Source organism: Pleurodeles waltl, chromosome 1_2, assembly GCF_031143425.1.
Source record: "Pleurodeles waltl isolate 20211129_DDA chromosome 1_2, aPleWal1.hap1.20221129, whole genome shotgun sequence".
Classification (NCBI taxonomy): Eukaryota; Metazoa; Chordata; class Amphibia; order Caudata; family Salamandridae; genus Pleurodeles; species Pleurodeles waltl.
In genome coordinates, this window is record NC_090437.1 from 1,033,296,021 (window position 1) to 1,033,320,190 (window position 24,170).

At 41.9% G+C, this 24,170-nt stretch overlaps 1 protein-coding gene across 2 annotated transcripts in view; it reads right to left on the bottom strand.

Moving 5' to 3' along the window:
* Nucleotides 1-24,170, bottom strand: part of NWD2 (NACHT and WD repeat domain containing 2) — a 647,771-nt gene that overhangs the window by 395,263 nt on the left and 228,338 nt on the right. Inside the window, exon 2 of one of the 2 annotated variants that reach the window (XM_069202124.1) lies at nucleotides 5,140-5,228. In XM_069202124.1, coding sequence (XP_069058225.1) covers nucleotides 5,140-5,228 — 89 coding nt within the window. Of the gene's footprint in view, nucleotides 1-5,139; nucleotides 5,229-24,170 lie in introns of those variants that run through there. The other variant, XM_069202129.1, reaches the window with a different exon arrangement.

Genomic DNA, 24,170 nt, shown 5'->3' on the forward strand with positions numbered 1-24,170 from the left:
TTGGTGTCTTATTACAAAATAATTGTTGCAAAAGAAATCGATTGTAATTAAGAGGTATTATGCAAGGGGGTATTACTCCTCAATATTAGTTGACTGCAGGGGAATAACAGGATTTTGGGGTGAACCAGAGGGCCCTTGTTGACCCTGGTCAATATCTACCTGGGAGTGCCCTCCCTCTTGGATAATATTGCTATCTCATATCACACCCATAAAGTCTTGAGTAAAATTCACAAAAAAATGTCAGATGATGTGTTTTCTTGGGCAATTTAGTTGAAAGACTACTAGATGTCAAGGCTCCAACATTTTTGGCCCATTGAAATGCATTGTCACGAATTTCGGTTTTGAGGGTCACAAAAAGGAATAAATACAAAGGGTGATAACAGATTTTATTTACAATGTAAATCACTTGTTGGTGGTCTCAATACCAATTTTAGGAATTTTGGTGAACGTTAGAGTACTTTTAAATGTGTAAAAATGGCAATCCTTTGTTTTAGATGTGATGAATGATGGTTGAGAGAATACAGTTTCCTCTCATGATTTTCATATAGATTCAAAGAAAGGTGTTCATGAAGTGAAGCTAGAATGAGAACACATTTTTCTAGAAATTCACTAATATCTTCCTTAGACATGTTAAAAGAAAGACTGACACGCTGAGAAAAACATATCCTTGCCGTAGCAGCTGTCAAATAATTGATTCCCCAGTGCTCTACTGCAGTTTCAACAGAGAGTACCAATGCACAACTAGGGTGCTAAATTTCTATATTCATGGCAAATGTGAAACACACCTGAAAGCCATATCGCTCGTCCAGAAATATACAACTGAAAGCATTACCTGAGATGGAGAGGAGGGGTTTCATTCTGTCATATAAAGTTTAATTAGTGCTCTAGAAAGCTAAAATGAGGACATTTTCTATAAATGCTCAAATGTTTTCCTCATTGATGTCAGAAAACAAAATCTGGCATTTTACAGGAAAACTGTACTTCCAACATCAGCAGCACACTTTCAGTTAACTCCATAGTGATCTACTGTAGCTTTACCAAAAATGCTAACAAACAACTACAGTGCTATAATTCTGTATATGTGACAAAATTGAGGAGTTTGAGAGTACAATTCTCTTGTATTTGGAGCTACTGAATTGAAAGCCTCTGGAATAAATAAGTATTGAGGCGCTATAAAAACAGCTGATAAAAATGTGAAGCGAGGTAGGGGTTTTTAGTCATTTGAGGTAGTGCTATACATTTTTAAGGGAGCTAAAACAGATAAAAAGAAGACCAGCATCCCTTTCTATGTCTATTCAGGATCTTCTCTGGCACTTCATATCTCCCTAATTTTAAAATAGTAATATTTTGGTAGATATCAAAGTTATTTATTAAACTCTTATTTAAATGTATGTCAGAATTTTTTTTACACGTGCAGAAGGCTATTTACAGGCTAATCTCATATTGAGGTTAAACGTAATAGGTGGGTGGTCCAGTGGGTAGTGATACCCTCTGAAGTAGTTGCTGTTTGGGCATGCATTTTTTTCTTTTAATGTTTTTTCCATTAACTCTTGTCTGGAGTTGTATCTTCCTTCCTGAATGTCCACTTGGTTCAAATGAATTTTTATTGTGAGTTAGATATGTTGAACTGATAAAATACATAAGTATATATATGATATATATATATATATATATATATATATATATATATATATATACATTTGCTTTTCTGTATACCTTATACTCGTTTACATTCAAAGATAATTAATTAAAACATTTTAAAATAGTAATGTTAGAAATCAGACAACAAATATGAGGATACTATTTAAAAACACAGTGAAAGCATTCATAGACTACGCAGTCGTACAGACTGGGGACACTTTAAATTCAAAATACCAACACATGGAAAAGAATGTTTTGGGAGTCTCATTCGTTCAAGGACCTTTTAACAGAAGAGATGAGAGATGTTTTGATGCACGTAATCAGCCTTCTGTGTTGGAGAGTGAATTATTCTGAAGCTCTCTTCTTCAGCATCATGTATCCTAGTGCAGGCACATTCTGTCAGCTAGGTGAACATTTTAGTTATTTATTAGAACTCTGTAATATTCACACGCACCTGTTATGGTGTATTGAAATGTGGGTAGATACTGTTATGGCTTGACTCAGACGCCAGCTATAAATCTCCGGATTAGATAACGACTGGCTAGGATCCAATTCAAAGGCAGCATTTGTGGTGGTGTACAGCTGTCTGATTTTGAATAAGATAATAAAGGACACGCTTGAAATGGGTATTGCTGTATATAATGCAACCTAAAATAATGCACAATGCTTATGACTGTCTGCAGTATTGTTTCCTTGTCAGTTGAATACAGGTCATGAGTGTCCATGAAAGCTGTGATGTTGAATGGAGATATTCTTCCCTACCCCCTTTCCACAGGATTGGGTGAACCAGTGCAAAATAGCTCATTTCTCATTACTATAATCGCCAGCACTTATTAATTGCCAAAGGAAGGTTCCTGGTCTGGGGTTTAAAAGACTGCAGTAAAGCTAATGATCTGGAGGCTGGCCCTGTTGTGGTGTTCTTTTAATATTTCAGAGCTTCTGTGTATCAACAATTCCCAGGCACCTATCTTTATTTTATTCCTGAGTTGTTATCATTAGTGGATGCTGCCTCCTTGTATCCCAACCACTTATAACAAAGAATGGGCTGCTTGCCTCAAAGGCCTCTGCTTTTTATCACCGCACTGCACTCTGTTGCTGTAGTTGCAGCCGGAATCTTGACACAGCCAGATTCCCTACAGCCAACCTGTCCCCAGGGGCCACTCAGCCATTATCTCTAACTCCTCAGTTCTGAAATTGAACAATCTACACCCACCAAACAAGCTCAGTGTGTAAGGTGTGCACATCAGCACAAAACATTTGCCTTCCTAGTCTCACTTAGGCCCATATTTATACTTTTTTAGCGCCACATTTGCGCTGCTTTTTGACGCAGAAGTGGCGCACACTTACAAAATACAATTGTATGCCCCACACTTCTGCCCAGTAACAGTTCATTCCACAAAACAAAGAAGAGGAAAGACAGCATCAGCATTATTTTCCTACTGTGCAGTGATTCAACTATCGTTTGTGCTTTCTTGTCCTGATGATGACCTCAAATAATCCGGATCGAAACGCTGTTGACATTTACTCAACGTATTGTACAGCCAATGACTTATGACATGATTCTGCGAAAGGCTTCTACTAACCCTTCATGTCTCATATTTAAAATCATTACTCATGTCGCTGTGGGTGTCTGTTTGCACTTCCCTCACCTGCTTCACATGCGTCGTTCACGTTCCCCTTTGCACAAGCACTATGTATCCACTCAAGAATTATTGCGCAATAGGAAAATAATGCTGATGCTAGTTGCTTCTTTTTAGTTTGTGGAATGAAAATGCATACACAGTAATCTGTAATTTGGTGCCTCCCGCTCGTTCCTTTTTAAATGTATTTTCCTTTCAATTAACAATTATTTATACCTATTCAATCCTTGTTGTATTTAGTCAAGCAGAAAATTGTTTTTGAAATTTCCGATAATCCATAAGTAACATATGCAGTAATCTGAGAATGGATTTTATTCCATTCCGTTTCTTTGTTGAAGCACATTCTATCCTACCTATATGTACGTGTTCTAATTTATGAATGTAAATAATATATATCGGTATGCTCATTAAAGAAATGTTAGTGTACTGAGTGCTGTAACTGAGCAGCCATGTGTTATAAGTCAATATCTGGCACTTTCAGCTCTCCCTTCTCCAACTCACATTTCAGGGTGGTGAGTTTAACCTGGCGTTTCTTGCATGCCCGTATCAAATCCGCCAGAGGATTATCCAAGAGTTTGCACACTCCTCCCGGGATCAAATGCGCAGCCCACTGCAGCACATATAAACACTGGTGCAGAACAACATTGTAGTTTGAGTCACTCTGCCCATAAAGTAAGGCTTAATCGAGGAACGAAGCTGCTCTATCACTCTTCCCGTATTCACCCTGTGGCTGCTGACATGGTGACAAATTATGCCACGTGGATACGTATTTCGTTCCGTTTCATTCCTTTGCGAAGTAAAGACTCATAGAGGGTATCAGACAGAAGAAAGACTGTGTACGTGCTCAGAAAGGTAGCCCATCAGCAAGCTAATATTGATAACAAATGTGCATTGCTTTGAGATGTTAGCGATGCTCATTACACCTTTTGGAGCCAACTCAAAAGAGCATTGACAAAGCCTATAGTTTTGGCTTCAGTCTACAAATGTATGCAAACACTATATGTGTATACTGGTGATAGCATATTGAAGCCAGACGTATCATCTTTGCCATAGCGTGTTTATCATTGCAAAATGAAATCCTCCATTAAGAACAATGCAAGTCTTGATGAAATCTTTTTTTTTTTAAACCTGCTGCAGTACAAACACGAAACAAAAGCGATTGTTTTCTGTAACAGTGCTTGTATTACAGAAGGAATGTAATGTGTGATAATTTTGTGTACATTTAAAATGTAAAATACTCCTTTGTGCATTGCAAGCAAAACACAGAAGGTGGATGATGCACTAAACAGCGAACAGCATGAGGGAAAGAAAATACTCCTCTGGGTGAAGCTAATACACACCGTCTATATGTTTTAAAGCAAATAGTAGCATTAGTTCGACAGTCAGCTCAGCATCAAGTAAAACCAAAAAATGACATCGTAATTATGATCTAATTTATGTGTAGGCATCCTTAGCAGAAAAGTGCCAGTAGACCTCAAAGATCTGAAAGGAGATTAGCTGGAGCAACTTTAATGCAGGTACAATACTGTGGCTTCTTGTGAGTGCCTTGCTTTTTCTTAGAAATTCAGTAATTACCATGTCACAATACGACATTTATAGACATAACATGGATACCAATATATGTCAAAATTATAATTGAAATAGAAGGATAGTCATAGATGATACGGAGCTCATCTTATTATTATGATACATATTACCCATTTAATAGTAAAAAGACATTAATAATAAACTCTTCGTTGTTAAACGGAACTGAGGAAAATCTCTTTTTCACAAGAGGACAAACATTTGGGATTCCTTTTAGACTTCGTGTATAGTTTGCTTGAAAAAGATTATGAAAAAATATATATTATCACTCTACCTGGAACTCCAGTCCATAATTTTCTCTGCAGAACTCCCTCAGCTTGGGATACACATGCTCTCTCAGTGAATTTCTTTCTGCTTCTGTATCTGTGATTAAGAAACGTGTCTTGTTAATTAGCAAGTACAGAATACACATCAATATAACGTCTTTACACATTATTAATCATTATGTGGGTCATTATGAGTTTGGCGGATGGAAAACGGCAGTGCGGTCCCCTTCCCACTGGTCCAATTAAGAGTTTCCCGCTGGATCAGCGAGTGGAAACCGAGTTTCCAAATACACAAGAAGTATGGGGTGTTACGTAGGTACAAAATTGAGTTAAATTGCCCTGGGTCGCCTGTATATCCCAGACTTCGGGACTTGTTTGTGTGCTGAATGTGGTTGTCAGGAGGGGAATTTCTCCTTGTGGACTAGGTGGTCTCACACACTATATAGTGTCATGCTTCATCATATGACCAACTACCCCCATCCAGGTAGGATAGTACTACCTGGACGGACTCAACCTCGTTGTTAAAAGAACTTGTAGGGAGTGTGGAGATAAAGATTATCTGGATAATAACGGGATCCAGTTGTACTACAGAAAATCTAAAATCACCTAATCAATCACCTTTGTAGTATTACACCTTTATTTGCGGTGATTGTTGGTGAGATTAAAAACACAATGGGATGCTTCTAGAGGATAATTACTCAAAGAGTCACCAACAATTCACTGGCCAACACGTTTCTGCCCGCTAACTCAAGCCAAGGGAGGTGTAGGGGCATTTGTCAGGGCCTGGGGTCCCTAGGTTCATGCACTAAAGGGTGATGTACTAAAAAAATGGGGGGATACCTCAGTAGGAGGTGGCTAAATTTGTGTAATAAGAAGGGCCTACCTGTGGAATGCTTAACAGGGGAGGCCCTGTCATTGAGGGCAAATAGGCCCCGGTCTTGGGGAAGGTGGGTGTCCCCTTGTAGTCACACATGCTTCAAAGGGTGACACTCACTGGCGCACCTAATCCAACTCCCTCCCTGGCCATCAATGAAAGAAACAGTGTTTCCGTCCGCTGGCCTAACGGGAAATGGCCTACAACATTGATGCCGGCTCGTAATTGAGCCAGCAGCAATGCTGTACTGAGTAGGGTACACCAGCCCCTGTCACGATTTTCACTGTCTGAAAGCCAGAGAGTGAAAATCATGACGGGGCTGGCCAGGGGAGCCCCTGCACTGGCCATGCCAAGTAGACGCTGCACCCCGTCTCCACCAGGCTTTTCATGGTGGGGTTACTGCCATGTAAGGCTTAGGACCACCAGACCGATGAAAAGTCTTGATCTGCCGGTGCTGGCAGTCTGTCCGTGGTCTCAAGACTGCCAGGGTTGTAATGATGCCCTATATGTATTGGAACTGTGAAGGTAGAAATACTGGTGACTAGCATAGACCTAGATTATTACTGTTACTACTGTTTGGATTGACACACACATTATTTTGCTACACATACTTGCATTACATGACACGTGTAATCATTTGCATACATGTTTGTTGATAACACTAATATTTCCATAACCCTCTGCAGGAAAGTGAAAGCATTGCCAATAGTACCAAGTAAGAGAACTTTAGAGCTTAGTTAAAATCATGGCAATTTACATAAATACAAATATTAGGACGGACAATAAAAACCATGTTGGCTCATAGGGAACCAAGGAGCAAACTCCCTCTTTGGAGATGATTTCCACTAAAAGTCAATGAACGATAAGATGGAGAGCTAACGGTCCAATCTAAAACACAAAGTGCTGGTGCATGTTGAGCATCAGGAATTGTTATCTTCCCACATTTTGGGTTTGCGGACAGATTAAAGTGCTTCAGATTTGACTCACTTAGTCTGTAATGTATTGGGGCGGTGTTTTTAGGTGAAACAAACAGGGACGGCTGTTTCTACCGGTTGCCCTCAATTGATTGAATCTCTGAATCTTCCTGGGGCGCATTAGTAATGAAGGCCCATATTTATACTTTTTTAGCGGCGCATTTGCGTTGCTTTTTGACGCAAAAGCAGTGCAAACTTACAAAATACAATTGTATTTTGTAAGTATTTACTGTTTTTGCTTTAAAAAACGATGCAAATGCGGCGCTAAAAAAGTATAAATATGGGCCGAATTGTTTACAATAAACATGTATAAAAAAAAGTTAAATCAACCAATAAAATCCCTCTGTCCACAAACTAGATAAACCAAACCAAAGCATAAAGTGCTGGTACATGTTTGATGGACAACGACTCAGCTCCTCGGAATCTAATAATACCTAATGAGAGCCTGGCCTTTCCCCTGGATATTTTAGATTGGAAGTGGCCCTAATGGTGCAAACTCCACCTTTAGGCAACTTGTTTAACTGGCCTTGGACATGTTGATTGCTACAGCTAAACAATTTCTGTTCCAGCTTCTTAGATGCATGATTGAGGAACCTAACTGCCTTGCAGGACAATTGGATTGATTTCCCATTTAGAAGTCCAATCACTGCTAAGCGACACAACCTAACCTGATGAACTCTTAAAGTTGGCTTCAAGGGTTTCTGCCTGAGAGCTAAAAGGGCGCACTCAAAGTAGATGCAGCAAACTTTCCTAGTTGTACCGGCATAAGCGACAATGATTGTTGGGAAGGTATTGCTTCCAAGTGGGGACCAATCCCTTGATGGAAAAACTCCAAGGTGAAAAAGCAGCAAAGCATGTTTCTTGGATGCATAGAAATGGGAGGTAAAGTATCAATCAATCAATCAGTTTTTGTAAAGCGCGGCTACTCACCCGTGAGGGTATCAAGGTGCTGGGGGAAGGGGCCTCATCCAAAGAGTCACGTCTTGAGGTTCTTCCAGAAGATGGTGAGCAACGAGCTTTGTCTGAGGAGCAGGGAGAGGTTGTTCCAGCTCTTTGCTGAGATGTAGGTGAAGGATCGTCCTCCGGAGGTGGTTTTACGAATGCGAGGGATGGTGGCCATGGACATCTGAGCAGAGCGGAGCGATCTGGTGGAGGTGTGGAAGGAGACACAGTGGTTCAGGTGGGCTGGTCCTGCGTTGTGTATTGCCTTGTACGTGTGGGTGAGAAGCTTGAAGGTGATTTGTTTCACAACTGGTAGACAGTGGAGAGCCCTCAGGTGTTGGGAGATGTTTTCTCGGCGTGGGAGGTCCAGGATGAGTCTGGCGGCGGTGTTCTGGATGAGTTGTAGTTTTTTGATGTTTCTATTCGAGGCGCCAACGTAGAGGGTGTTGCCATAGTCGAGCTTGTTTGTGACTAATTTGTGGGTGACTGTGCTGCGACAGTCTGCTGGGATCCATCTGAAGATCTTCTGAAGTTTGCGAAGTGTGTGCCAGCAGGAGAAGGCGACTGAGTTTACCTGGCGGGTCATGGATAGGGAGGAGTCAAGGATGATGCCTTGGTTGCGGGCGTGCTCAGTCGGTGCAGCGGGGGGGCGCTGAGGGATGTGGGCCACCAGGAGTCCTCCCAAGCTGAGGTGGGGTTTCTGAAGATGATGAGCTCAGTCTTGTTGGAGTTGAGGTTGAAGCAGCTTTCTCTCATCCAGGTGGCAACGGCTTCCATTCCTGAGTGGAAGTTCCTTTTGGCTCTGTCCGGATCTTCGGTGAGGGAAATGATGAGTGAGTATGAAGTAAGGCAGCAGCATATGATTGCAGATCTGCCCAGCGATGATGTTTGTGAGCAAATTCTGCCATGTCTAAAGTTCATGTTAAGAGTTTGGCAGCTTTTCTGGTGACACGCTTGAAGGCAGCATTTACCATGGTTGTGGTCCAGGCTTCCTCTACTTTCAAAGCATGAATTGATTGCTGTAAGACAGAGTGCCATGAGACCTTGTCATGGGGCTGCTTTTCAATTTCCATCCAGCAAGGATAGGCTACTGTGTCGGGGTGGGTGAGGGTGATCTCAGCCTCCAACACATTTTGACAAGATTCCTGTTCCTTACTGGACCCTGGTGGAAGAGGCCAAACTCTACTCTGACTTGGGATTGCATTGTGAGACATGCTGTGGTGTCACAAACAACTTTTAGAAAAGGGTCGACTAAAGTGTGTTTAAAGTGGGTACATCATTGTCCTTCAGCAATTCAGGGCCATAAGTGACCGATGGCATAAACTGTGCACTGATAACCTGAAGTAGGCAGTGAGTCAAAGTCTTTTTTTGTTCGCCATGGTTCTTCTGGATAAGAGGTGGTCTTTTAATGTTAGATGGGAGTACTTGTCTATTTGCCCACAAGGTGAACATGAGCTTTGATTTGATGGAGAAGCTCGAGAAGCAAACCACCTTAGTTTTACTATGGTTGAATTCCAAGTGAAGGTTTTGCATATGTCCACTCAATTGATCAATTAGGTGCTGCAGGCCTATAGGCTGAACAAGAACGTCATCAGCATATTGGAGGCATCGTAGTAGTTGTCGGGCTAGCTTGGGAAGGTCGCTTACCACTTGGACCAGATTACTATCGCGGCTGGCTATGTAAATAATAAATAGGCATGGAGCCTAAATGCTGCTCTGTTTCAGGATTATGTTAGTGCTGATCTTGCGTGTGGTTATCCAGCAATCTTCAACCTTGATTTGTACCCAGGTGTGAGTGCAAAATTTGATGATCGCATCCAGTACTTGATGGCAACCCCTCAATGAGCCATTTTTTCCCACAGACATCCCTTTGGGACCCTATTGAAAGCTGTCTTCAGATCGATGAAGCAGGCAAAGAGTTTGTTGGCTTTTGCCTTTGCATTTTCTAGTAGAAGAGTAACTGCCAGGAAGTTTGTTATTGTACTCATGCCTGCTCTGCAGCTGGTCTGTGTTTTCGGAATAATGTTTTCCTTATTAAACCAGGCATCCAGAGCTAAGACCAGTTTTGAGGTGTAAAGCTTTGCCCCCACATAAGTTAGGCCGATTAGACTGTAGAATTTGAGTGCCTGATTTGTAAATTGGGTGGAGTATACCATCACGCCAGGAATATAGTATGGACATAATTGAACAACGGTGGCCCAAAATGAGGGATCTTTTTTAAATAAATTGTTTGGAAGTCCATTGGGCTCTGGTGCCTCCTCTGACTGAGCCTTTTTGGGATTCATACTTCCTGTGAGTGATTCAACATGGGGTAAAGTGCCTCTGATGGTGATAGACATTGAGGATGTTATGCTTAGAAAGATTGAGCCTGTGAGATTCCACTTGTAGCCTAGATGTCAGACCAGTTTCAAATGGGGCGTAAACTGCGGCTATGTACATTGACAAGACAGTCTCCGTGATGTCAGCGTCATCATGTCGATGGGTTCCATTTACTAGTTTGTTAATTTCGACACAGAACAGTTTGCAGTTTTTTTTGTTCCTTGCATTGAGCAATTTGGTCCAAACACCTATCAGGAAGTTGGACTTAGCCATCTAGTCTGCCTTCTTATAGACTTGCCACATTGTGATGATTTTAGATTTAATTTCTCTGTTGGGCTGTGGGTCCAATGTGAGTACCCGTCTAATCTCCCTGTTAAATTGCCTTTTCAGTAGCAGCAGCTGTGGAAGGAACTATTCTGCCCCGGCTGGTCTGTGGCCTTGCTTGAGAGAGGGTTTAGTTGGAAATGTGATCATGAGAGAATTAACAAAGCCCTCACAGGCCTGTATGGGAGATTTGGTAGTGGTCACTCTCAGCATCTCCATTTCCAAATGGAAAGTGGAAAAATCTATAATCCTAGCTAGCACAGGGTCATTCAATATTAGACACCTCATGTTGAAAGCCTATGAAGGCAGAGATAGTCCAGTTACTTCAGTGGCCATTGCTGGATTGATCTTTGAAACAAAAGTTTGAGTAAAGTGACCACTCTCCACTTCAGGATTTTTGGTGAATTTGCTGATCCTCAGAAATAACTCAGCATCTACCAGAGTATAGTCTAAGATGGAATTTGCTTTGTGTGACAGTCTAGTGAACGCTGAGGGCTGGTCCTGGGGACAGCACCTATTTAGCCTATCCAGACTATTTCAAGAACCCTGATGCAAGCCTTGTGGTGCTGGCCTATTCTGACATGACTAGAAGTTGTCTTCAGTGGTTCCTGAGGGGTCTGTGGTGAAACCTCTCATGTGGACCTTGCAGTAAATGCATATTAAATTATCCAGACAACACAATATGAGATTTTGAGTGGACAAATTGGAGGATTTTCAGCAGGCCGATGAAATTCTCAATCTTTTCAGATGTACTCTTCTTTTCTGGATGGATGCATAAATTCAAAATAATAATGTGAACTGCTGCTCTGGGGGTGGGGCGCTGAGAGTCTGACATATTGGATCCAGGGTAAACCCAGGTGTGAAGATTCTTGATCCCACAGGAGGTCTGTGTCAATATAAAGTGAGAGACCACCTTTTGCCCTTCCTGACCTGCAGGCTTTTCTAGCCATTCATTGTGGTATTCCTTGAAACTGGTAAGAGGTGTGGGTGTCTCCATATAGGTTCCCTGTAAAAGCAGGAAGTCAAAGTCACATAAGAAGGTTGTAAATTCATTCTCCCTCCTCTTGCTTCTGAGACCATTCAAATTCCATGAGCAAAGACCAACGTTTTGATGGCTGGGCTGTAGTGGAAGCCCTATGCCATTGGACGCATGCCTCTCTTGAAGACCTGGCGCTGAGATACAACTCTGGCTGCTGAACTCCATATTCTGCTGTTAGTTGTGCTTCTAGTCGACCTTACTGTTTAATTCTTATTTGTAAGCCCTTCCGAGCTGCTTTTGGATAAACGGGGCTGATTGCCCCCATTAACAACTCATTATTTGCGCTAAGTATCTTCGGCGCTGCAGGCGATGCCAGGAGCAATGGGCTTTGATAACTTACAGGTCCCATTTTCTTCATGTCAATGCCCCATAATGAAAATTGTTCCCTGTACTGCTAATCTTGGGTTGCAATACCTGTGTCCGACCAGGTGATGGTGGTGATTTAATATCCTGGTAACAATGGGTTGGACTTGAATTCAATTAGCTCTATGTTGCTGCATCTTAAATGTTTCAGGCCTTGTAGTGCACTGGTCCGCTCTAGTATCACACTCCTTTTTAAAATATCATGGTGCCTTCTGGATGTGTAATTGGATATCAATTCCCGCATCATCATGTCCAGGGTAATGCTGCCTGCCCCTGGTGGATCATCCCTTGTTACAGACGTTTGTGATGTTAGCGAGTGCATCTTTGCCTGTCAAGGGGAGGTCATGCCTGGGTGGACTCTTGGATTAGATGAATTGTGGATTGCAGGGGCCATCATGCAGAGACCATTGTTTACCAGGCTGGCAGATGACTTGCTGCATCAGTGGCCAATTGGGTGAGATGAACGCAAAAAGTCAAACTTGGTAGTGTCTTGCCGAATTGATGCTCTGGCTGTGGATGATGACACATTTGCGACGTCTGTCTGCACCCCAAATGGGGACTGGTGAGGTTGTTTCATCAACAGAAATAGGCTGTGGGGGCTTTTGGGAAAAAAACATTGCTGGAACTTGTAGAGAGGGCAACGGCTTGCCGGATAGGGCCCTGAGTGGCACAATTGCCCTTTTAAAGCCCTATGTTGGCCGAAATATCAGGTTTAGTGAAGAACTTGGATTTGTTTCCTGTTCTCGAGAAGAATCCATCCCTTTTTTTATGTTTGAGGTGGCTTTAGTGTACTCGGTTTTGTGAGTTATTGTTGCACTTCACGACAGTTGCTCAATTCTTTCTTGCTTTTCTAAGGAGCTGTCTCTCCCTCTTTGAGAGAATCTTGGTGGGCCTGTTTAGGAAAGATCTAGATCTTGCTCTTTTTAAGGGGATGACTGTTTACCAGTTGATTCATCTGGGCACTGATTGAGTAGTGCCCCCTTGGGTGATTTTGGCTAATTCTCTGGCTCATTGCTTTCCTTGGGGTCGTGCTCTTTAGGATGAGTATTCAGCGAGCCTTTAAGTTGACGGTCACCCAAGTTCATAACCAATGTCAGAGGGTTGTGAGGGGAAGGATAGGCTTTTGAGTCCTTAACTTCAGTATTTTGGATAGAGATGTGGAAACTGGTGAGAATACACCCAGCGCCGATGCGCATTGTCAAGAGCAGTAGGATGTAGCTGGGTCTTGTTGTACTCTCTTACTCATGTCGTTGAGTGCCTGCAGCTTTGTGTCAATGCCCTGCACATGGACTGCAAGGATGTTAAATAGGTCCACCTCTATTTCCAGTTTGCCTGCATGAAAAGTTAATGCTGACAACATCACCTCCATGGTGTTGAGCAGGGGAGACCAGTGAATGGAGGAGAATTTGTCATGTCTGAGAATAGCCTCTCCATCTTAATGTGTGATATACTGGATTGTTCCTCCTTGAGTCATAGTGAAGTTGAGGGCAAATATTAGTTGCTATTTGTTACGTCATCTTTGATGGTCCTGCCACAATGACTTTTTTTCGCTGGGGTGATTGGATTCCCGAGTGGCAGTTTGATGGGTGAGAGCAGGGTGTTATAATCATGCTTTGGCCTGAAAATATGAGATATGCTGTGCTTATCAATGGGTCCTTCATTGGATTGGTCAAACGGACTTAAAAGCATCTCTCGCAACACTAGGGAGTCTTCAGAAGCCTTGTCCAATAAGGCATAGTTTAATCTGTTGGAAGGCAGGCATATCAGACTCATCCGAGGCTGCAGCTGGAACCCATCCTCTAGGGAGATTCTGCCCAGAAAATCGCTTGGGAGTCCCTGTGTTCGGGGTGCTTGAACTACCTGCTGGAAGCCTTTGGTGGTTTCATGCCTGCTCTGTGGCATGTACCTGGGCTTGGACCGCATGCAGGGTCTTAGGGTGCCTACCCATGATTAACCTTATTGCAAAATTGGAAAGCTAAAGGGTTGTTGCACAGGTTCTTGTTCCTGCCCCTTTTCACACCCTGTCCCAGATGGTAAGGCCTGCGGTGAAATCTTCCCAGGGGTTGCTTGTGATGTTTGACTGGGGGCTTCAATCAATGGATTCAGTGGAGTTTGGGAGCTGCATGGGGCTTGGTGCACCTGCTCATGTTCCTTTCCCAACCCACACGGTGGCCTGAGGGATGATGCCTGCTGTGGATTTGACCTAGAACTTCCATTAGCAAGGGAGGGAGAATTGTGCACTTCTGAGGCAGATTTTGAAAAATCAGTTATCTTTATTTTTCTTGGGCCCGAGAAACTGGTGCAGTTGGTTGCTATTAGCCTATTGTCCAGCCTGCTTTCCCCCTCTAATGACTCAGTAGAGAGAATCTCGGAGTTGCCTTAGGATTCACCTTCCTTGTGCCCCCATGTTTTTTGGTTGACTTTGTTGCCCCATGGATTTTCCCTGATCTCATGATGGGCGATGAATGAAGACAGAGATGGTGTGGAGATGGAAATCGGATCTGGAGGGTAAAATTGGGTAGCTTATAAGGATGGAAGGTGAACAAACTTAGTGGTTGAGTCAATTTTATAGTCAATCACCCCTGACAAGCCACTGTCTTTTGCCGGATGGGTTTCAGATAGTAACGCTGTGGAAATCAGATAGAGCAAGTGGCTGAGTGTTAAACGTTGCTGGTGTGGCTGCCACTTACGCTGATAGTACTGATGATGCAGGAAGAGCGAATGAGGGAGCTGATAATGACACTGGGAAGCCAGCATGGCCAACATGGTGACTGGCGGTGGGGGAACTACACAGGAAGGGGCAAGCAACACGCAGATCTAGCCAGGCCACTTCTGCGCCTAACCCAGCTAAACCCTCTATAGCGACCTCTAATGCTATGCCAATCCCCAAGGCCCTAAGGTGCCGAACCACAATGACCGTGACCCGTGACCCGTGGATTACCCTCACTGCTGAGCGCTAAGCACCAAAAGTCCTTTGCTGCAGCCCCCAGTAGTCCACGGCCATTTCTATTACCCCAGCTTCCCCCATCTGCTCACCGCTCTGAGTATGGGACTGCTCTATGTCTAGGTCTTTTGGATTGCCTTGCCCCCACTAACTGCTGACCCCCTCATGCCGGTGGTAGGCAATGTATGTTGGGGCAGACAGAACGAAGTGTTGAGGAGCCTGGGGGACTGCTGTGGCATTACAGCATGCAAGTTAGTTTTCGTGCTGCAGCGCCGTGCGGTTGTGGGTCTCTGCTGTGTGAGGCTTCTGGAGTTTGTGGGGCTTGCAGGGCTTTGCTACTGTGGCGCTGAGGACAACAAGACTGAAGCAGCACCACGTGGCTTTTGCAGCACCGTTAGGCTGAGCTTTCAGAAGTGACTTGGGCTCCTCACACTCGGTGTCATTCGGGAGTACAGCGTACATTTGTTTGCCAATAGTGCCAATGCAGAAGGGCAGAACATAGAAGAAATGTGAGAGACACTTTTTCCCTGCAAATTATTTTCCATTGAAAATGTTCAAAACCACAGGCTCTTCAACATTGGTACTTGCTCATAATGTTGATATTTCACACTGTTAACCAGTTCACAAAAACTAGCAATACACCTTAGAAATACACCAGTTTTCATAAATTCAGTGAAGTACATTTACCCCTGCTTCATGTGAAACAGTTGCCTTCACTGCAGGACGGCCCCCAGAATAGGGAAGTGGTTACTGTGAGATTCCACATGGCATGATTCACAGAGTTTGTACTGTGAGTGGCTGTGTCTTACTCCAGACGTAGGGGTGATTTGCTTCTGAATGTTCACGAAAAAGACACACTACTCTAGGGGAGAATGTTTTGTGAATCTTTCACACACAGTTTTTTCCTTCTTTTATTGTTTTAACAAGAAAGCAATGTCCCATCCTGAAGAATTCTCTTGCCTTGTAACCCGAAGCCCAATGTAGAACATATGATGAAACTCTGGTAGGGTGGAAGACAAGGAGTTGCCCTCCGGGCTGCATGGACTGAGTCATCATCTGCATTTCTAGTCCTTAAAGCAGCATTGAGGGAGCGGCACACAGGTTGTCCAACAGGCATTCACGTGATTTGCAGTTGCAGAAAAACTGAGTTTCTGAATTATATACATATATGGGAAGTACTGGGATATTCCTGAGGACTGCTTTTTGGTATCTATATCTTTTTAATTAAATATATTTGTAAAACTGCTCTGTGAACTGTTCGTTTGACTCATCTTAATAAGTTGAATTCTTATGGACTGAACTGAATCATAAGCCCCTTAACAGCTTCAGACTTACTGCACTCTGCCTAATACAGGAATGGTACTAAAATACTTCACAGGACTGCTTTCAGCCCTTGTACATGGCCCATGAACCCTTTACAAAAAAAAGAGAGCACAGTTTCATGCACCTTCCCACGTCACTGCACCGCTCAGACCATGTCACCAAAGATGTACATTCAGAAGAGTAGATAAGGAAGGCCTGGTAAATATTTTTTAGCGCTTATAAAAAAGTAATGCTTTAGTGGGTCTTCACATCATTTGCATTCTTCCTTCCACTGGGAGCAATTACCTATCCAACTCCTTGGAGGCAGGTAGGACTTCATAACCAGCGGTGGTGTCGTAAAATGATGGGGCCCCTTTGCAGTACAGACTTTCATTGGCATTGGGCTGAATGGGGGCCTCGTGAAAGTTTGGGGGGCTCCCTGATGTGTCGCTGCTCCGGCACCGCAGGGGTTACAGGGATCTGTGTTTTGTCCCTGATAAAGAACCGCATGTCTTTGGAGTGTTACACTATTCTAAATATAGCGACAGGTATCCGACAAGTCCGCAGTTGAGCAGATGCGGTCCGTATAGGACTGCGATACTTGGGAGTAAGTCTCACTTACTCCTGGAAAATAATTTTGAATTTGCCTCCAAACGTTCAAGAGTCTATCCCTTAGAGAGAACCTGAATATGCCTGCCAAAATAATTTTACAATAAAACGGCACCAGCAACAAAAATCCATGCCTGGGATGTAAAAACATATAATATGAAAACTATTCATGTTTTACGGCTTAAGATCTTGGTGACTTACTTTACAATGAGGGTGACAACTGTAACTTGTGCGTGCACTTGTTTTCCGCAAAGCATCATTACGTTTGAGGACACATTGAATCCCACTTGTCTGATCTCTTGTTGCTTTAGAGGGTTCTGCTTGCTCCACACGCTGCATTAGCAGCGCGCTGCTGACTGTACTGAATGAAAGCCACGTTTGGCACGGATTGCACAGTCCATCTGCTCGAGGGACGTGAAATAGAAACGGAAATTCATATTTAATGCAACATTTCTCTAAAGGCTTGAGACAAAGCTCACGAAAATCTGCAATGCACCGTATTTGAAAGGCAGCATGATTCTGTGTAACAGGCATACACATCCCTGGGATGTATTCCTTATGGGCTTGAGCGAGTGAATTGGTTCAATCAGTCAAAAAAAAAGCTGAATTCAACATTAAGGGGTTAATTCTCAAGAGCTTTTGAGGATGGAAAGTCGGAAGGTTATACTACTAAATCACTCCTTTACATACTCCTACATGCCTTTGTCAATCAGCTAGAAACGTCCAACTCCCTATTCGTAAAATTGCCAAGTGGACACAGTCCTTTCTAATTATACTAATTGCATATACATATTCCCTGAATATGTCAATCTTATCTCCATTTTAGATGGTTTGCTACCAGTTCATAAAGGCATGTGGCAGTAAAAGGGTATGGGGCGGACTCACAAACTGCATGTTATAGAATGTTTAGTAGTACTACAATAGCATTATTATGTAGCACAAAATGCTATTCACAGACTTATAAGCGGAAACGTCACACTGCCTCTCTTATCTTTTCTATGTGGAGATTTCCACACATGTTTTGGAGGTCTCAGCACATGTAAGCCTATATTTTATGACCGAATGTAGGAGGCATGATAGAGTGGTTGGAAAATGGGGGCAACTTACTATTAAATGGGAGGGACTTAGGGAAGACTAAGGAAGGGAGTTATGGAGGGCCAATGAGGAGCTTTAAGAGGGATAGACACCCGCCCACAAAAGAGTAAGCCCATTGCTAGTCACAAAGAGCATTTCTAAAACTACAAAAGCCATCACAAATTCCAAAACAGTGGTAAATATACTCCAGATCAGATCTGGAGTAAGTCCAGCACATCAACATGTCAATCGTTGGAACTGCAACATCCTTTCATAGAAAATAATGGAGGGACTTAAAATAAAACCCCATAGGAGATAATGTTAAAATAAAGTCACCTTATTTGACACACACATATTCATGGAACACGGTTATAGTAATGTTATAGTTAGGTGAATTTTTCATTTTATTTTATTTTGTTTTGTGATGTTGCCTTGTGCTCCCTAAGTGGCTAGGGCATGCCCAGATGTGGGGCTCTTGCTCACTGTGCCACTGGATTCAAGCTAGCCTGGCTGATGAAGGGTGATACCCTGAAACCTGTCCCAGGATGCTTTTTTCGTGTCCAGGGAGGACTTAACCTGGCAGTTTGGGCTTGATTGTTTCCATGGAAAATAGAGTCAAGAATGATTAGTATACGGCTGGATCCAAACTGAGGTGACGTGGCGGGCAAAATAACAATGGATTAAACCCAGACCTGTGACTGGGGGTGAGTGTTTGAAAAGTTTCAGAACTCTGTTCATCATTTTATTTGATTTTGTTTTGCGATGTTGTCTTGTGCACACTAAGTGACTAGGGTATGCCCAGACGTGGGTCCCTTTCTCACTGCGGCACTGGATTCAAGCTAGCCTGGCTGATGAAGGGTGATACCCTGAAACTGGTCCCAGAATGCTTGCTTCCTGTCCAAGGAGGACCGGGCCTGGCAGTTCGAGTGGGCTGTTCCCATGGGAAACAGGGTCAAGACGGCTTTGCATGTGGCTGGGGCCAAACTGGGGTGATGTGGCGACCAAACATAACAATGGATTAAAAGTTTCAACACTCAGTCCATCATTTTATTTTATTTTGTTTTGTGATGTTGAAATGTTCAGTACCAACATAACTTTTTATACCCTAAAATCCACAGAAATTCACCAGCTATAGTTACCTCAAGAAACTATGACTCATGCCCTAAGGCAGCTATAACTTGTGACTCCGTCATGCACAGTTTCCTCAACAATAATTTCATTGCGAACGTTGCAGTGATATTACCAATGATGTCATAGAAGATGGTAAGTGATGTAATGTGTGAAGAATTAGCAATGCATGGCGTGGGCATGAGTTAATGTTACCCTAGGGCACAGGTTTTAGGTACTTAAGGTAACTATAATTAGTGAATTGTTGTGATTTTTAGAGTTTAAAAGTTAGGTTATTATTGAACTTTTCACCTAACTATAACATTATTTTAACCTTTGTATTTTTCAGTGAATTTCTAGGATATTTTTAACATAAGCCAACTGTAAACCAGCCCTTTGCTGTGCACTGCTGTGTGCAGCGTGGGCGGTGTGGGGTGAGCCCGCCCTGATTCCAGTTTCCCTTTACCCCTACCCAACACCCTATATGAAATGTATCATCTTTCTCCAAAATTTAGCAATAATTTTAATTATGTATATTTCAATAATATAATACAGTGTTTAATATTATTGATCACTTAAAACTAATTTAATAAAGTTTTATTAAACTACATGTATTTGACTCTCTTTTTATATAGTTTTTATTATTACATTTTTGGGGTGAAAAATTTGAAAATAAGTAGTCAGAGAAATATATTTTTTTTCCTTACGAAAAACAACAAAATAAATTCTATCTCTTAGATCTGCTTTTTAACATTTTACGTCTCAAAAAATGCAGTCATAGAAACAGTCACATAAAGGCCTTGCAGTTTATAATATACCCTTTATCATATAAACTGCAACCATATTACTAGCCCCTGGGTGGCATTGCAACTTCAGCTGTACAGCAAAAGTTCCAGCCTGGGAAATGCTTTTGACCCTGGAGAACTATAGTTTTATTTCTAGTGTTGCCTCCCACAACACTAAAAAACAATCAGTGCTGTCCCTGTCCCTTCTAGAGACATCACCAAAAGCAAAATAGATCTAAATAGCCCTCCCAGGGCATTATGAGGTGCTCTTTGAAGGAGCATTGACTAATAAATCAGCGTCTCTAGCCGCTCAGTTATTATTCACTGTTTTATTTTTTCATTTTGTTTCTTACTGTCCGATTCCTGCCTGAGCAACCTCCTGCTTTTATTTTTTATAGAGGGCATACTTTTGGGTGGAGGGGACCAAGACACCTTTGGCCCCACTGGCTACCTCCAAGCAGCCTCATTTCATGGGGCCCCAAAAAAGCCAGCACTTTTTGTTAATCTACGGGGAGCCCAGTGCCCACGCGGTGCACCTCACACCATAATAATTTTTAGGTTGCGGGGAGAAACCCCTTCCACAAGCTAGTCAAAAGGTACAACTTTTTGGGAAAGTTTTGTGGAGATTCATCAAACTTGGGCAAAGTTATTAGCAACACAAACAATGCATTTCCTATAGAAACACATCCTAACCATAGCTACCCAGTGGTGACTGCCACTGGATAATAAATATATATACTGAGAAGTTTAGCATTCATGTGACCCGCAGAGGGTGGCAGTATTGGGGGATGAGCTGTGAGATTTTCTGATTGATAAAAAAAAATATGGAATCTGTTTCAGTTAGTGACTTATACAGCTGAGTGTGTGTATTCCCTCCGAGGCACATGGATAACTTTAGGCTGCTTTAGTGTAATATTCCCCAACCTCGTCACCTAAATCTGCTTAGAGTTTAGAAATGCTTTATGAAGCACCATGGCATTTTTCATCCAAACAGCATTTTCTTTTATGTATTGGAATGTCTTATGTACTACAGAGGACACCATCTAGGTCTTTCATCAGTTCATCAGGTCATGATTACTTTGTGAGTAAAGGTATGAGTGGCAAATGTTATTTTAAATAATGCTGGAGAGGAGTATTTATACTAATCTAATTACATCTGTATGTAGGACCATCTGTTGCCACATGACAAGTTTTACACTCAGAGGCTTTCAGACACTTAGGCAGTGCATCATTTTCTGGAGATGTTGATGTGTTAGACTTCACACTTTAAGACATGATGTGTATAACCCCCTCCTACCAACTCCCATGGTGGGAAAGTAACTATTCTGAAGGATCCATACCGGAGAATTCGGGTATTATTGGTTACTCATCCTATCAGTATATTATCTCTACTAATTACAGGACATACTGAAAATAAGAATTTCCCTTGAAGGAAAGTGTAAAATGGAATGCTTTTGGTTTATATTAAAACATTACATGAGTAAGAACTCGCTGGTCAGCTGTTAAGACATTACCAAACAGCCCAAAGTTGTGTGTCACTCTCCTATCAAGACAGTCTTTAGTACCATGAAACCATTCCAATGGAAGATCCATGCAATGCGAATATAAATAAATGCTGCACATGACATACCACACTACACCATACCACATCATACCGTTCTGTACTATATCATGCATTCCACATGCATGACACCATTGAGTGATAAAAATGTACTGTACAATGGGTGCTAACATAGTATAACAGATCAGAGGTACTTGGCTGTATAACACAAATAAAATAATATTGCTGTGCATAACAAAACATTAAGGATGTAAAACAACTGACTTGTATTCTTTATCATTGCCTACATATAACCTACACCTTGTCTCTGGGCTACCTTTGACTGAAATGATTAGCCTGCTGTTGAAAAGTGAGTGGGTGCGTTAAGTTAAATGGGTGAGAACTGGTTCCTGTGGATCTAGAGTACATATATTTCAATTTATGATGGATCATTCAGTGACATCAGAATTTCTATGAGAATCTCAGCTAAAGTTATTGGGAACACCGTAAAATAGGAGTACACTGTAGGCAAACCCAGGAGAAGACCAGGTACTAATCCAAACCAGCACTGCAAAGCCAGTAGGTCTTGCATTGACCATCAGTCTTTTATCTTCTCAGTGCTTGTTTTATTTTGATGTCTTATTTTTATAAAGCTTTATTTTAGATAGAGCTGCCGGAACCTCACAAATGCAAAAAAATTGGCTAAAAGCAAAAATAGTTTTTTTGATGTAAAAAATGCACTTTGTCACAGTAGTTCATGGTAGTTAAAGGAACATTTTCTGTGTGGATGTGCTGCGACTGAAAGAACAGAATGAAGTTAACCAAAGGCTGAAGAAAGTTGACCCTTTGTCTCTTGGCATAAGCTTGGTGGGAGAAATTAAAATGGGAATGATATAACAACAGAACAACGGATGAAGAATAACAGCTGAAAGCCTATAAGTATTTGTAATATATACTTAAGTAAAAAATTGAAAGGTCTTGGCTAAGATCAAATATAAAGAGGATGGTTGTCTTTAACAGGCTAGAGATTGAACTTGCAGTGTTAACGTTTTTAGAATAGACAAAATAGAGAGGACTCTGACAACAAATACCCTTAATTTCATCTACACCAGCTTGCGTGGACTTGTGGGGTTGATGCCCCAGCAATATTTTGTTCAATCAATAGCAAAACCAATAGTTCTGTATTTAACAATCAATGCACATTTGCACATGTCTGTGTTTGAAGGAATTATTAGATTAAACCCAGAGATATTAGCTTTGCCAGTGCTTGTTTATTAGTTATTAATGTTGCTTTTCATGATTTCTCTTTACCGCTCCTCACCATCTAGAAATTTGTATCCCCAACCTTAATAAAGTAGACTTCATCCAGTTTATTTTCGACTCTCATTTTTCTAGATTACTGTGCATATTTTGCTAGATCTCATTATTTAAAACACCTTAAAGTGGATTATTAATTGGGGTCGAGGGTAGTCTAGCACAAGTAATGGCATCACTATTCTTGTTAGGTGCAGTAAAGGTTTCAGTAAGTACAAACAAGCTCAACCTCACCTAAGTATGGTGCAGAACAAACGGGTTTAAGAAAATGCATACAGAATTTAGAAGTAGCAAAACATTTAAAAAGTAGAAAACACTATACAATAGAACTCCCATTTCAATTTATAAAAATTTATATTTTTATTGACCAAAATTACCTCAAAACAACAAAAATCCAAAAAGGGGAACTAGATATGTGTATATATTTTTTAATTTTTAAATAAAAATAGCGTCAAAAAATGCAAAGTGCCAAATGTGGGCAACTGGGCATGCTTGACCAGGAGAAGGGTAAAGTTTGAGGCCAACTTCAATGGAGCATGGGTCGGATATGAGGACCAGATTGAGCTATATCAAAGAGTTAACTTCAGACTTATAAAAAGTCTTCAGTTGGGAAAGGTAGTAGGCTGGATCCAAAGACGGGGTAATCAACGAGGGTTGGTGAATGAGGAGGTCTCAGTGAAGCTGTCAACGACAGTAGGAAGAGCTCTGATCACAAAAAGTCCAGAGTTTGTGCCCAGGAAGTCATTGATGCTGAATGGATGCTGCTTGGCGTCAGGCCCAGTGAAGCTTTCTACCATGGGGCTTGGATGCTTTTCTAAAAGTTTGATTACTCCAGAGGGGCAATGCTGACAGCTATGTTGGAGGAGAGTTCAATGTCATCAGATGCTGATCAGTGTTGGCGCGCTGAAATGGATTTGATGATCTTTTATGGCATGAGGCTGACAGTGCCATGAAGCTGAGGGAGCGGTGAGCAGGAAGTGTGTCTCTCTGCTCTTGGCCATTTTTTTGCAGGCTTTACACAGGGCTGCACTATATTAGCCACCAGCAGCTGCACACAGCCCTCACAATGCCCACCTAATTCTTTCATTTTAGTTTCATTTTAGTTTTTTTTTTATTCACTTTAATTAAATAATTCAATTCAATATAATTCAGTTTGGGGCATGGGAGTCTTTTCTGTTATTCTGAGATTTTGACGAGGGCTAATCTAAAACTGACATGTTAATGTTTTGCCCTGGCTATCAAATACAGCATGCATCCAAAATGGGGACCTACTTCCACTTCTGAGCAAGATCAGCAATGGCTTCTACAGTGCTTAATTTGAGATGGTACTTACATGTGGGACCCACATGCGCTCATTTTGGGAGACCAGCAGTCATCTTTTCCTCATAAGATTATCACATGGAGTAAGAGAGAGAAAAAAACACAAAAGGAAGAAAGAAAGAAGAAGACAAAGATGGAAAAACAATGACAAAGGGAGAAAGCTCAGGTGAAAAAGAACCTTCAAGTGTGAGATAAAGTGGCAGGGGTGT